The 14056-nt window shown below is 58.8% G+C and overlaps 2 protein-coding genes across 6 annotated transcripts in view; one reads left to right on the plus strand and one right to left on the minus strand.

The window, feature by feature from the left end:
• Nucleotides 1-1067: 1067 nt before the first annotated feature.
• Nucleotides 1068-4614, plus strand: PSRC1 (proline/serine-rich coiled-coil 1). 5 transcript variants are annotated; one of them, XM_014534637.1, is made up of 8 exons: nt 1068-1135; nt 1473-1525; nt 1616-1673; nt 2110-2551; nt 2918-3086; nt 3168-3416; nt 3740-3827; nt 4043-4614. In XM_014534637.1, the coding sequence occupies exons 2-8, from the start codon at nt 1507-1509 to the stop codon at nt 4044-4046; spliced, it is 1029 nt and encodes a 342-aa protein (XP_014390123.1). In that variant the 5' UTR covers nt 1068-1135; nt 1473-1506; the 3' UTR covers nt 4047-4614. The 5 variants fall into 5 exon arrangements, with proteins under 5 accessions (XP_014390123.1, XP_014390125.1, XP_014390124.1 ...); XM_014534639.1 differs by lacking the exon at nt 1068-1135 and adding an exon at nt 1153-1170; XM_014534638.1 differs by lacking the exon at nt 1068-1135 and adding an exon at nt 1189-1329.
• A 2938-nt stretch (nt 4615-7552) lies between these two features.
• CELSR2 (cadherin, EGF LAG seven-pass G-type receptor 2) overlaps nt 7553-14056 on the minus strand; it is a 24467-nt gene continuing 17963 nt past the window's right edge. The window contains 15 exon segments of the mRNA XM_014534672.1: nt 7553-9199; nt 9490-9724; nt 9836-10003; nt 10142-10333; nt 10443-10531; nt 10752-10879; nt 11487-11609; nt 11716-11760; nt 11762-11836; nt 12169-12281; nt 12601-12775; nt 13074-13274; nt 13385-13511; nt 13599-13766; nt 13947-14056. The exon segment at nt 13947-14056 is cut by the window's right edge and continues 38 nt beyond it. Coding sequence (XP_014390158.1) covers nt 9172-9199; nt 9490-9724; nt 9836-10003; nt 10142-10333; nt 10443-10531; nt 10752-10879; nt 11487-11609; nt 11716-11760; nt 11762-11836; nt 12169-12281; nt 12601-12775; nt 13074-13274; nt 13385-13511; nt 13599-13766; nt 13947-14056 — 1977 coding nt within the window. The 3' untranslated portion in view covers nt 7553-9171.

Raw genomic sequence — 14056 nt, forward strand, 5'->3', positions numbered from 1 at the left:
GCCTCTAATATATATATATCAGGCCTAAACCAGCAGCCGGACATCCCCTGAGGGATGTAGCAGTGCGCCAAGCAGCAGGCAGCCAGGGAGGAGCCTGAGCCGGTCGGGCCACTCAGGCTTATCCTGGCCAGCTGCTCGGTAGCTTGGGGCTCGGTACCGCTGCTGCGGAGTTGGGAGAGGCTCTGCCGCCTCAGCTGCATTCACCATTTGTGAGCCCAGCTTCTGGCTGAACGGCGCTCCCCCTGTGGGAGGACACTGACCACCAGGGGGCAGCTCCTGCAGTGAGCTTCTGCCCCCTGGTGGTCAGTGCGCGTCATAGCGACTGGTGGACAGGTCACTTAGGCTTTTAAGAGATGAGGTGAGCACGGGGTAAGTCTAGTCCCACCTGGCCCCTACATAGTTACACCATGGACCGCGTTCCCTGTGCTGTAGTTCACACGCCCTGACTGTTCTGTAACAGCCACCTGGCCGGTGCTGTCGTCACACCTTGGCTGCCTCAGGCTCTGTGAACGTTCCTGCTTTAAAAGCCATGGCAGCTGCCTGTCCTCCTCAGACAACCTCAACATACCTAAATTACGGGTGTTTAGGTGTTTCCGTAACCAGGAAAGGTCACCCCTGAGGAAATCTGGCAAAAGCGGCGCGGGCACGTGGCGGGAGCCCAAGGAAACGAATTTCCTCAGGCGGAGCGTTCGGCCCACAGCCGCGAGGGGCGTCAGGTGACCGCGCGGGTCCCGGGATCCGCAGCCCCCGCTCCACAAGCAAAACGAGGAGGAGGCGGAAAAGAAGGGGTGACGAGGGGCAAACCCCACACTCATGGTCGCGCGAAGACCTCCAGGCGTACGCGTGCGCGCTCCCGGCGTCCCCGCTGCAGACCCCCGGATGGAATCTTTCTGGGAACCGCTCTCCAGCCCGCCCCCAACTTGCAGACTTCCGGCCAGTTGCCCGCCGCCGCCCCGCCCCCCGAGGGCTGAGGACGCCGGGATCCGCCAATCACTGCACGCGTGTGGTCGGAGTGGGTGGGGCCTGAGAGATTCGAAAGGAGCCCCGCCCCCTCGGAGCTGATTCCCGGGACTAAGTGGTGGGAGGAAAGCTCTGTCCGCGGGAGATGCGGCGGGGCGGGAAGTGAGAACTCGCGGTAGGCTGCGGTGTGCTCCCGCGGGGCGTGGAAAGGTGGCTTGGGGAGAGGAAGAACCCGCAGGACTGTGGGTGGGAGGAATATGGGCGCGTAGAGCGCCCCCAACGCGGAGAGGCGGGCTCGCAGGGGGGCGGGAGGGCCATCTGCGGAGGGCGATAAGGGTGTAGGGGGAGCTCTCCGCACCGTCCCCGGAGGTAACGGCAGTGAACCGGAGCAGGTGCTCCTCCTGGGACGCTTGCTTGACTGCAGCGTGACCCCTGGCTGGCGCTCTGGGTCTAGCCGGGAGCCTTGGGCAGGATGGAGACCCGAGGAAAGGTATGCTTTGTCTCCACTTCAGGTCCAGGCTGAGTGCTGCTCCTGCGGGCTGGAACATGGGCGATTTGCAGGAAGGTAAGGAAATCCTGAAGGGAAGATTGAGACCCTGCAATTGGGAGCACCTTAGGGACCCACAACGGGCATTCATTCCTTCCTCCCCTACAGATGTAAAGTTTATAGTGGATGAGACCTTGGACTTCGGAGGGCTGTCACCATCGGACAGGTACCAGCCTCTTTCTTTATGCTGCTTACTTTCCTCCAACGATGCCTCTGTCTCTAACCACCCCCCACCACCCCTTACTGCTGAATTTTTGGCCTCTGGGGCCTGGGTTGGTAATTTACCAAGTTGGGATGCACTGGGGCGGCTGGTGGCTGGTTTGCTTGGGCCCCTAAGACACCATTACTGGGCAAGGGGAGAAGGGAGAAGCTGGAATGGGATTGCAGGGTGTTAAGAAGGGTAAGTGGATTCGCTGCATCTTCATCCCCGAGTGATCTCCAATGTCAGTAAATGCTAACGGCCTCTTAGGCTTCACGGAAGCAGGTGTCTCAGCACCCAGAGGCCAGCATGGGCATTGGGGTTTGGGGTTGTGTCCCTGGCTCTGCTGTGTCGCAGTCTCCTGCTCTCCTCAGTGTGGTCACTGGTTTGTTTTCTGTCTCAGTCGTGAGGAGGAAGACATACCAGTGTTGGCAACTCCAGAGAAACCCCTTCGGCGGGGCCTCTCCCACCGGGGCGACCTCAATGCAGTGGCCCCCACCCCCCAGGGCGTGAGGTTCAGCTTAGGCCGCCTCAGCCCAGCGAAGATGGAGGAGGTCCTCGATGAGGCCAACAGGCTGGCGGCGCAGCTGGAGCAGTGCGCCCTGCAGGAGCGCGAGAGGGCAGGCGAGAGCCCGGGGCCGCGCAGGGTGAAGCCCAGCCCTCGGAGGGAGACCTTTGTGCTGAAGGACAGTCCTGTCCGAGACCTGCTGCCCACTGTGAGCTCTTCCGCTCGGAGCACCCCCTCTCCAAGCAGCCTGACACCCCGACTCCGGGGCAGCGATAGGAAGGGGTCCGTCAGGGCTCTTCGGGCAGCATCTGGAAAGAAGCCCTCCAGCGTGAAGAGGGTGAGTGTAGCGACTCTGGGTTGGATGTGTGGCCCCAGACACAGTACAGGCATAGAGTGGCTCCTTGTTGGTAAAATGGGGATAGTGAAATTCTACCTCACAGAATTGTTGGAATTAACAGATACCGTAAGCCATGCACTTTCCACTATGTCTGTGCAGAGCTCTATAACGTCTATAATAAGCTCGCAATAAATGGTGGTGGTGGTGATCAAGTTAGCAGCTAGCTGCTGCCCTTCCTTACTGGGATCTAGGCAACTCTCCACCTCTATCCCTCAGCCAACAGAACAGATTCTTTTTCCATTTTAGCTTTTCTCTCTCTCTCTCTCTCTCTCTCTCTCTCTCTCTCTGTGTGTGTGTGTGTTTCAGGAGTCGCCCACTTGCAATCTGTTCCCCACATCCAAAAGCCCAGCATCTTCTCCTCTTGCCCGATCAACTCCTCCAACCCGATCAACTCCTCCAGCCCGATCAACTCCTCCAGCCCGATCAACTCCTCCAACCCGGGGGAAAGCTGGGCCCAGTGGGAGAGCAACAGCAAGTGAGAGGACCCAGGGAGCAAAGTTGGGGGTGAATGGGAATAGGGAGGATGTGGAGCTTACCCTAAATCCCTCTGCCCCAGGCCCGCCAGTCCCCGTCAGACCGGTCTTGGCCCCACAGCCTTCTACCAGCAACTGTCAGCGCCTGTCTCGGCCACAGGGAGCAGCTGCTAAACCTTCCAGTCGACTACCTGTCCCCTCAGCCATCCCCAAGCCTGTCAGCCGAGTGCCACTCAGCAGCCGGACTGTACCACCCAGCAGAGGTGCCCTAGCTTCAGATTCAGTGTCAACTCGGAAAGGACTTCCAAGACCAGGTGCTTCAGGGCACAGAGGTAAGGAGGAACGGACATCGGACAGGAAGTTAGGAGTAAGAATACCTACCCTCGCCCTGCTCTGCACTCTCCCAGAGCTAGCAACAGTGACCACTTTCTGCATCTTCGTTACAACTCTATTTGAAGATGGTGAGTTTGGAGAGAATGTGGGACTGGGCCAAGAGTTTGAGCCTTGGTTTTCAAATACCTTTGAAATGTTTTTACCTTGGGTGAGAGGGAAAGCACTAATCCAAAACTCACCCTGCCTTCATCCAGTGTTGATCTTTGTGAGACGGTCACTTGACCTTTCTGATAACCCATTTCTTTTGTGGGCCCCCATCAAGTTCCTGTTTCCCAGCGACCAAATCTTCCTGGTGCCACTCGCAGCCATCTGCAGCCCCCCCGGAAAGCTGCAGCCCCAGGACCTACCAGGTAAGGCTGGTTAGGTTGCTCTCTCTCTCCCCTGTCCTCTGGGCTTCTGAGCTGTTGGGTGCATCAGCCCTGAATCCTGTGTGGCAAGATGGCGGAGAGGAGGGGAGCCTGGAAGGTGGGGTGTCCCGTTTCTTCCTGAGAAACTTGAGCTCAGCTGGGTGACTTGGGCTCGAGGAAGAAGGGCAATCCATCACTTCCTCCTTCTGTCTCTTTAGGTAAAGAGATCAAGACAGCAAGCAAGAATTCAGTAACCAACCACGACAGTCCCTGCCTGGACTCGCCTCCTCTCCGGCCTCCCAAGCCCTCGAATTGGAGGCAGTTCCGGATTCCTGCAGATTCTGGCTCAGGGGCAAGAGGAAGAGATGCCACCACGGCTGGTGCCCCAGGGAGATGGGGTGGATTAGGGTGGAGCTGGAGGGGATTCAGACTCTCCAGATTGGAATATTAGGGAAATGAAGTCACCTCCCGGCAGTGAAATGAACATACAGATGGGAAGTGCAGGAGAGTGGGTTGTCCTCATCCACCCCCAGTCTGTGTTCATCCCCAGGCCGAGGGTCACTGGGCATGAACATGGGAATGGCCTCTGTCGCTGACCTCCCTGCTCTCCCAGGAGCAGTCCCCCTGAATCACATCCCCTACTGGACTTCGGCCTGTTTGGCGAAGCAGAGACAGGCACCTGGCCTCCGGAACTTGCTTCCTGTGAATTCTGTGAATCGTAACAGGCCAGTTTATGATAAACTGACTCCTTTGGTCTATACTTTTCTAAAATAAAGTGAGCGTATTTTTATATTCTCTGCATATGTGAAAGCAAATCCTGCTCCAGTTTCTAACACATTTAGAGTGAACGCCTGTGTAATTCCAAAGAGGGAGCCAGGATGGGCTTCCCAGGCGGAGGAGCCTGAATAGGCCCCAGGGCCTCGAGATTCCAGCGAATCAGGCTGTAACTACCCCCTTGTTGTTATTAGCTGGAAGCAGGCTGCCTTTTCCCAGGGTTTGAATGTCATTAAAAGGTCCAGGTCAAGTTAAGTAGAGCTTAATTCACAGTGTGTGAGGCTGTCAAGTCAAGGTCTCGGTAAAGTATTTATATTTTAAATATAGTTTTATTGATTTCAGAGAAGAAGGAAGAGAGAGAGAAACATCAGTATGAGAGAGAATCATTGATTGGCTGCCTCCTGCACACTTCCCACTGGGGATTGAGCCCACAACCTGGGCATGTGCCCTTGACCGGAATCGAACCAGGGACCCTTCAGTCCACAGGCTGCCACTCTATCCACTGAGCCAAACAAGCTAGGGCCAGAGTATTTATATGTTAAACTTGGGTGTCCCTTCAGGGCAGGAGAATGGAGCAGAATCTTGTCTGCTGTACTTACCGGCTGAGGGGCACTTACGAGTCTTCAGCCTCCCTGACTGCCTCGGGCAGAAGATGCCAGGAGGCTTCACATTCCCCTTCACTTCATTAGGGTTGTTGGTCTCCTCTTATCTCTACTGGGCTCCAGGGCTGGCACCAGGATGGATAAGCCCCTGCAGCGTCCAGTGTTGTGATTTGTATGTGGCGGAGAATTTCATTCCTTTACTGAAAAGATATCTGAGAGCAAGGGGGGCAGTAGTTCAATGAATGACAAAGACTCATTTAGAGCAGATTTAATAGTCTCCCTCTTCTCACAGCCTTTGATTTTGCAACCAGAAGCAACTCAATTCCTTGTGAGTTTTAAGAGAATGCCCCCTTTTTTTAATTTAATATATTTTATTGATTTTTTTAGAGAGGAAGGGAGAGGGATAGAGAGTTAGAAACATCGATAGGAGAGAAACATCGATCAGCTGCCTCCTGCACACCCTCTACTGGGGATGTGCCCGCAACCAAGGTACATGCCCTTGACCGGAATCGAACCTGGGACCTTTCAGTCCGCAGGTCGACGCTCTATCCACTGAGCCAAACCAGTTAGAGCAAGAATGCCCCTTCTTGAAGGCCAGGCCATGACTTGAAGCAACAGGCAACTGGGTGCAGGAAGTGGATGCCAGCTGGTGCCCACCCTGCCCAGGCTTATATGCACATAAGTGCCCAACTGAGGTATTGCAATGCCCTTTCTCTGTTCCCAGGCCAGGGGCCCTCCGCTGCTTTCTTCTCCTTGTTTATGGCTGATCGCCAGGCTCTTTTCACACATTCACCTCTATCACAGTGACGGCTGTCTAGACCTTCACCTTTCCCTCAGCCTCTTGCAACAACTCTTGCAACAACTCTAGGGTTCCCAGAATGGAGCTGGGGGAGGCGGTGTGGAGACACACTGAGCCTTTGACTGCGGAGAAATTTGGTGGAGGCCGGAACATCTCACGTGTGCTTCCCAGCTGGGCCCCGCACTGGGGTCTAGTGAGCAGGGTCTGGTCCTCACTGCCCGCTCTGACAGAAGCACTGGAGGAGTGCAAGACTAGGCAGGCACATAGGTGAGGGTGTGGCCAGCAAATGGCAGGTGTGACCTGGGCATGGGCCACGCCATGCTGGGTTCTTAGAAGCAAAAGCGGCAGCAAACCCATGTGCTGTTGCCACCTGGTGGCCAGAGAGGACACGGCATGTTCCTCTGGCCCTCTTGATCAGTCCTGAGTTTTATCCCCACCCCCACCCCACCCCCTCCAAACCTGCTTGAACCTAGTAGGCAGTGCCAACTAGGGAGGAGGCCTGCCTGCCACAGCAGTCCTTGGTCAGCTACCTGCTTCCTTCCTTCCCTTTGGTCTGGCTTTCTATTTTTCTCTATGCATCCACCCCTGCCCCCACCCAGTAGTAACAAGGGAAACCAATGTTTATGGACCTCTTGCTATGCACTGTGAACGGTTCTAAGCACTTTGTGTGTGTTAACTCATTTGATTCTCATAAAAGCTCAATTAGGCAGATGTTAGTATCATCCTCATTTTGCAGGCAGAGAAACTAAGGCTGAGAGATGAAGTCACTCAATCCAGTTCTTGGGTTTGTGTTCCTTTTAAAAAAATGTTTTATTTATTGACTTGAGAGAGAAAGAAGGAGAGAAACACTGATCTGTTGCATCCATGCATTCATTAGTTGCTTCTTGTATGTACCCTGACCAGGGATCGAACCTACAACCTTGGCATATCAAGACCCAAGGGAGCTACCCCGCCAGGGCCTGGGATTGTGTTCTTAATCCCCACCCTTAACTGCCCCCCACCTCGTTTGTTAAACAGACCTTTGAAAAACACAAAACTTGGGGACAGAAGAAATGTGGAGGACACAGTTGTCTTGCAGTATGAGCAGCTGCTTCATTTCCATTGGGAAATAAACACCCAACATGGCCCAGAGAAGTAGCGTTAGGAGGTGCCCCGTCACTAAGCGCCTTGAAATTCCCACCAGCCTCTCAACTCCGCCCTCCCTGTCTCCTGAATTCTGCCCACAGGGTGCAAGCCCTGGGGGTTTGGGCTAGAAACCTGCCTGCTCTGCCAGCCTCTCCTCTCCAGCTACACAAGTCCCTTCTCCAGCCTCCTCTCCAGCTACACAAGTCCCTTCTCGTGAAAATGATACTTTCCCACCACATCTTCCTTGGAAATGCCGGGACACGGGCTCTGTGTTGATGAGGCTATTTGGGGAGCATGCTGGGATGTTGGTATCGAGTCTAGCTCACACCAGCCACTTGTTGTCTGATTCCCTGACCTCCTGGTCCTGCCTGCTCTTATTTTTAAAGGCCAGAAAGATGAGCACCGCACCGAAGCAATAATGACAGTGCTCAACCCGCACAGAACTAGTTTATTCAGTAGTATGGGAAAATGGAAAAAATAAAACAACAAAAACAAGCACAAAACCCTACGATATTTACAGTAACAAACTGTACAATCTGATGGTTAATGTCAAGTTAGCATCCAGCATCTTTGTATTTTTTTTAAGTCAAGTCATCAGTAGTGAAAACCAGTGACGTGTTTAACCCTTTGCAGGAATTACAGAGGGGAGAGGGGAGAAGCCGGGGCAGGAAAGCCAGAGACCAGCCTTACACATGAGAAACGGGAGCTTTTTCACCTGCTCCAGAGGCAAGTCCATGACAAGTCTGGATTACATGCTTAGCAGAAACGGTGACTCACATGAGTAGCAGTTGGCAAAACTGAGGAGGGGGAGGAGGGGCAGGGAGATGACAGCCTGGAGCAAGGGGAAGGGCCTCGGGCCCCATGCCAGGACTGCGGGGCACACACCCAACCTGTAACAGCCACATCAGACCCCCTGGGACCGGATACCAACCCATCCCCCCACACACACAAAAAAAGCAAATAAATAAAAAATATATATTAACTCTCTCTTCGCAAGGAGCTGGGGCGGGGGGAGAAGGAGAAAGAGGAACAGGACCTGGTCCTTTGAAGAAGAGAGCCAATTCCCAGAAGGGGTTAAAACCAGAACATGTCGCAGAGGCCACAGCAGCTGAGTGGGGTCGTCGGCCTGATCTTGGGAGGACCCCAGAACCCAGACTTGAGGCCGATGCCGGGAGCGACTGAGCCAGCACTGTGTTCACTCTTCTCCCTGTCCCACCCACACAACAGCAAAGAAGCGCAACTGAACGTGACTGGCCTTCCCCGCGCGCGGCGTGCGGGTCTGGCAGGGAAATGAAGCACTTTTGGGTCAGCGAACTGAGCAAACGCCTGGGCTGCAGCGCGTGGCCGAGTCCAGGAAAAGGAGAGGAGCAGGGGTGGCCCGGCCGCCGCCCGGGGCACGGGTTCCCCTCAAAATGTGTTCATGCAGCATTTGGGGGTCCGGGGGCGCCGAGTCCTTCGGCTCCCTCTCCAGACGGGCTTCTTCAGTTCCTGGGAGGGGCGGCCCAGGCGGGGCCCGGGGCAGCCTGCGGGGCTCGGCGCCCTGGGTGCGTGTGGCTTCGTCCTTTCCTTTTGGTGATGGCAAATGAGGGGCAGGCCCCCCCAAGAGTCCCTCTCCTCCCAGAGGCACAGCAGATGGGAAACCGAGGAGAGGCTGGGAGCCTCCTGGAGGTCCTATCCTCTTTGGGAAGGGAACGGGGAGTCAGTTTCCAGCGTATAAAAAAAATTAATCCCTGAAGTCATGAGAGTGGAGATCCTTTTTTAAATTTTTTTTTTCCTCTTTTCTGAAAAACTTTGTCTTGGAGATGTTGGCCCCAGGGGTCCAAAGTGCAGTGAGGGGCTGGTGGGGGAGGGAGTTGGCACTAGATGGCCTTGGGGGGGGTCCCCCTCCCGGCAAGGCCCAGGCTCCTCAGATGGACGTTTCATCGCTGCTGCGGGCAGGCGGCGGGCGGCGGGGAGCGGGGGCAGGATAAAGCACAAGACAGGAGTGGGCATGAGTGCCGCTGGGGAAGGCAAGGGAGACTGGGGTGTAGGAACCACCGGCCCAGGGTTAATGCAGGAAGTTAAAGAAGAGGAATCTGGAGAGGCAGGAAAGGAAGCGACAGAAAAGGCAGACGGAGGGTTAGTCGGAGCAGAGCAGACAGCGAGAAGCTTCCACCAGAAGAAGGAAACAGAAAAGCAGCCCAGCTCCCCACCCTCCCGCTCTGCCCGATGCCCACAGGGCACTGTTGTTTGTGGGCACGTCACCGTGAGGGAGCTGGGCCACACTCCGCCCGTTCGTCCTCTGACTGCCAACCAGAGCCGGCTGGGGAGCTCTGAGCCCAGCCGGGGCCTCTGTATCCCATCCCGCTCCCCAGGCCACACTCACTCGGAGCCTGACGAGTCCTCGTCCACCGTGCCCGCCTTGATGCTCATGGCGATGGGCATGACCCCGTTCAGCTGCTCCTGGAGACTCTGTCGGGGTGGTGGGCGGGGAGGGGGCCCGCTCCGGCTGCCCTCGCTGGCCGAGGAGCCCCGAGAAGACACCGTGCCCTGCTCCAGGGGCAGCCGTAGGAGGCTGCTCTTCTCGCTGATGGTGGGCAGACACTTCTTCTTGAGGATGCCTGTGGGCCAGGAGGGCAGGTGCCATGAGGAGAGGTGGTGAGAGCACGGGGCTGCCCTAGCGAGCCCCACCGGCCGCAGGGCAAGTGTGGGGCGGGAGGCTGCCCACTCACCTTTGTGAGGTTGGGCAGAGAGGCCTGGAAGGGGGCCCAGGGACCCCTCCCACGCCAGGGCATCTCCATTCTCCCGAGGACGCTCCTCAGAGGCCCCATGGCCACCGCTCTCCTTTGCTGTGGTCCCAAAGTCCGGCCAGGGGGCCTTCCCGGGTCCCGAGACCCCGTCTGGTGGAGGAAGGAAGTAGATGAGTCCCAGAGAAGGCAGACAGCTGAGAGTCACCGCCCTCGTGTTTCCCCCCAGGAATCCCAGGCCCTCTGCCCGCCCCCTGGCCCCCAAAGGCCACAGCCCTGGCGCCGGCCCACCCTTGGGGGTGCTGTGCAGGGGCAGCCTCTCGGCCCCGGGCCCCAGCAGGCTGTCCCAGCCCGGCTCTCCAGGGAAGGCGGCTGCCGCCTCTTCCTCCTCCTCCTCCTCGCTGTCCGATGAGTGGGTCGAGGCATAGGAGCCGCTCTGGTCATCTTCTAGGGACAGGTCACTGTCGGAGTCTGTGTCAGGGTCTGGGAGGGGGAAAGAGCTCAAAGCCGGCCCAGCTGCCTCTGCCCACTCTCAGCAGAACTCAGGCAGCTGCACCCCCACCCGACTAGCCGTCAGGGCCCCCGTCCTCACCATGCTGCTGGTCTTGACCTTCCAGGAATAGGCTGCTGGGGTCCCCCAGGCCAGGGGGCACCTGCCCAGGGTTCAGTGTGGACTCCTCCCTAAGAAGACAAGGCCATGCTGGCAGGGTCAGCCTGTGCCTTGCCCAGGGTCCCGTTCTCCTGGGTTTCCCAGTTCTGCCCTGTGTCCCTTACCGTTAACTCAAGCTGCCACCGGGTCAGCCTCGGTGCGCGCTCCCAGCAGCTGGCTGGCTGGACCTGGCATGCACAGGGCTCTTCTCCTCCCTCCTCCCCCCACACCCTGCCTCGTCACTGGGCTCACCTCAGCAAGAAGGGGATGTAGCTGGGCTGACTCTTGCCCGAGCGGCTGGCGCTGTGCAGAGAGCCGACCGAGTCTCCGTAGGGCTGGTACAGCCGCCCATCCGCATACGGGCTGGGGCAGTTGTAGGACTGGATGGGGAACAGAGAGGTCAGTGAGTGGAGGAGCAAGATGGGGGGGCGGTCCTAGGCTGGAAGCACAAAAGCTGGGGGAGCCTGCCCCAAGTCCCACCTCCCACACCCCACGTCTGGAAGAGAGGCCCACATCTCCGCTGCCTCCCATCGCAGGGCCGAGTAGTGCTTGCAGCTCTGCCATCGCTGTGCCAGTCCTGTGCACCCCGAGCACCCCGGACTCGGCTGTATACGGGCTTGTCGGTAAGAGACGGCACTAGGAGCTATCTCCTGAGAGCCTCCTGGGAGACGTGGAGAATTTACCTGGAGCCCAGGGGGTTCTCAGGTGTTGGGCATTCAGGGCCTGATTACTGTCCTGGCCACTTCCTCACCTGATTCTTCCAAACTCCAGGCCCTCTCTCCCGAGTCAAAGCCCCCCTCCCCTCCCCTCAGGGCCCCCTCTTCCCAGGCCACACATACCACTCTACCACCCCTTCCTCCTTCCAGGGAAGAATGTAGGGATGGAGAGAAAGTGGGACCAAAGCACAGAGAGCAGGCTCCTGGGGCCTCGTGCCACTCCCCCGACTCCCCGAGAGCCCTCCTCCTCCCTGAGCCCTGGGCCCCTCACCGAGGTCAGGGTAGACTTGGTGGTCAGAGCAGGGTCAGGGCTGGGCTTACGGCTGCAGGCAAACTTGAGTGCTTTCCGGACCTCCTTGCTAAGCACCACGTAGGAGAGGAAGATGAGGGGGCCCTGGCAGGCAGGAGTCAGCAGCTGTGTCAGTGCCCATTGGAGCACCCACAGCCCCGCTCCCCCTCCTGTCTCCGTGGGGCTCCCCCAGGCACGGGCGGCCGGGTACCTGGATGCAATTGCAGGCAGCGAAGAGGTAGTGGAAGAGGAGAGTGTCGCTTCTTCTCAAAGCCCTGCCGGTGGGCAGCACAGGAGGCCCGGGCCGCCAGGATGTACAGGAAGACACTCATCTAGCAGAGGAGGGGGAGGCACGAGGGATCATCAGGGGGCAGCCAGCTTCCACCCACAGGACCCGGTAGCCTCAGTGTTAGTGTTTCCAACGAGGATCTGAGGACTCAACTCACACCCAGCCCCGCCCCCCATTCCAGCACTCACCGAGACAGCGAAGGCCACGGGACCAGCAAAACTCCAGATGAGGGTGTCGTAGATGGAGAGCCAGCAAGGACATGAGGGGGGACAGCCAGCTTCCACCCAAGGGGCCCGGCAGCTCAGCTGTTTCCAGCGAGGATCCGGAGGACTCAACACCACCCCCGCCGACCCTAGCCCACTTTCCAGCACTCACCGAGACAGCGAAGGCCACAGGGCCAGCGAAACTCCAGATGAGGGTGTCGTAGATGGAGAGCCAGCAGAAGTCGGGGTTCCCATAGCCCTCGGGGTCCAGGCCCACGGCTAGACCTGGGAGCACGGGTCAGCAGCAGGGGAAGGGGTGGTCATTGCTGGGAAGCAGTCGGGCCGTCAAGTGGGCTCACAGGGCCAGGCACAGAAAGTGACGGGTGCTGCCCCCATCGGTCCATGCCGTCCTCTCCGGCACGGGGGACCCAGCCCCCGAGTGGGGGCTTCAGGGACTGGGTTCAACCAGAGGGACACCGATGGAGAACCTGGCCTGGGGCATCGGGATGTGGCGCCTCTGGGCCTGGGACACGGTGGGAGAACGCAGCATGACGGTGGGCCGTGAAGGGGTGTGGGACCTCGAGGCCCGGAATGGGTGGGGTACCTGTGATGAAGGCGGGCACACCCCAGCCCAGCATGTAGTAGAAGCGCATGGGGCCGGCATTGACGTCGCGCACCTCGGTGAGCGCCCGGTACAGGTGCAAGGCCTCCAGCAGAGCCCAGGAGAAGGTGCAGAGGAACAGGAAGTGCAGCAGGATGGCGATGACTGTGCAAGCGAACTGAGGGCCAGGCCAGGTCAGGCCGGGCACCCCAGGCACCCCCCGAGCGCGGCTTCCGCAGAGGGTGATGGCCTGGGTGTCAGGGGTGCTTCAGGGGGAGTCTGGGCCAGAGGAAGGTGTTTCTAGGGTGCTGGGGGAGTAAGGGAGCTAGAGAAGAGGAAACCTGGGCCAGGACCCGGGCTGGGCTCTTGGACAGTTACTGCTGCAGGAGCAGGTTGAGGCGGGTGGGGGAGGGGAGGACTCATCGGGAGTCTGCGAGCTGAGAACTAGGGGGGTTGGGTGAGGAGGGACATCTTACAGGGAGGTCAGCCTGGTTGATTCCCAGGAGGAAGACCAGCTGAGCCAGGCCCAGGGCGGCAGTCAGGTTCCGGCGGATGCCGTGCTGGTTAGAGCGCAGGGCACGCAGGAGAGTGAGGAAGAGGAAGGTGAGCAGCAGGGCAGCCAAGGTGACCCCTAGGGCCACGTACGTCAGCGTCTTCAGCGGCAAGATCTCCCCGTTCTGCAGGGTGGGTGGAAAGGGGCGGGGGGCATTAGGAAGAGCAGGGCCTGAGCCCCCAGCCCAGTGCCCGGGCTCCCACCCCAGCTCTGCGGGCACCCCTGCGGGCCCACCTCCCGTCGGGACACATCCATGAGCACGGCGAAGCTCGTCATGTGGTTGCACTGGCAGCTGACGTGACTCTCGTTGCGGAAGACGACTTCGCAGCCTCGGGCCGACCAGCCGCCTGTGCCACTGACCCTGCGGGAGGGAGGCAGGGTCAGGAGCCAGGGGGTTGGGGTGCCCAGAGGCCCCAAGCCTCAGGGGGGTCGGGCAGTGCAGGCTCACAGGATCGAGTGGTTCCAGAAGACACAGATGGGCTTGGTCCGCTCCTCCGTCTCCAGCAGCCGGAACTGCACGGTGACGGGCTTGTCCAGGGCGCGGGGCAGCAGCTCTTCGTCGTCATGGACGCTGATGCTCACCACGGGCGTGTTGATGACGGGGCGCTTGGGAACCCTGATGCGGGGCAAGCGGGTCCACCATCACCATGGGGGTTGGTAGTTGTATGACCGGGGCACGTCCCTCACCGCTGAGATGTGCCCCGCAACCCCTGGTCCTGCTCTGAGTCTCACCCTCCTCCACCAGCCTGCACCCCAACCCCCACCCCTCCTACCCCTGGTCTCCCCAGCCACTCACCTCAGGCTGCGCTTGTCCGGGTCATAGTTATGGGGCAGCAGCCCGGCCAGGGTGCGGTAGATGATGACACTGGCCACGGCCTCACCCTGGCTCAGCTCTGGCTGCCACCG

Source organism: Myotis brandtii, unplaced genomic scaffold, assembly GCF_000412655.1.
Source record: "Myotis brandtii unplaced genomic scaffold, ASM41265v1 scaffold131, whole genome shotgun sequence".
NCBI lineage: Eukaryota > Metazoa > Chordata > Mammalia > Chiroptera > Vespertilionidae > Myotis > Myotis brandtii.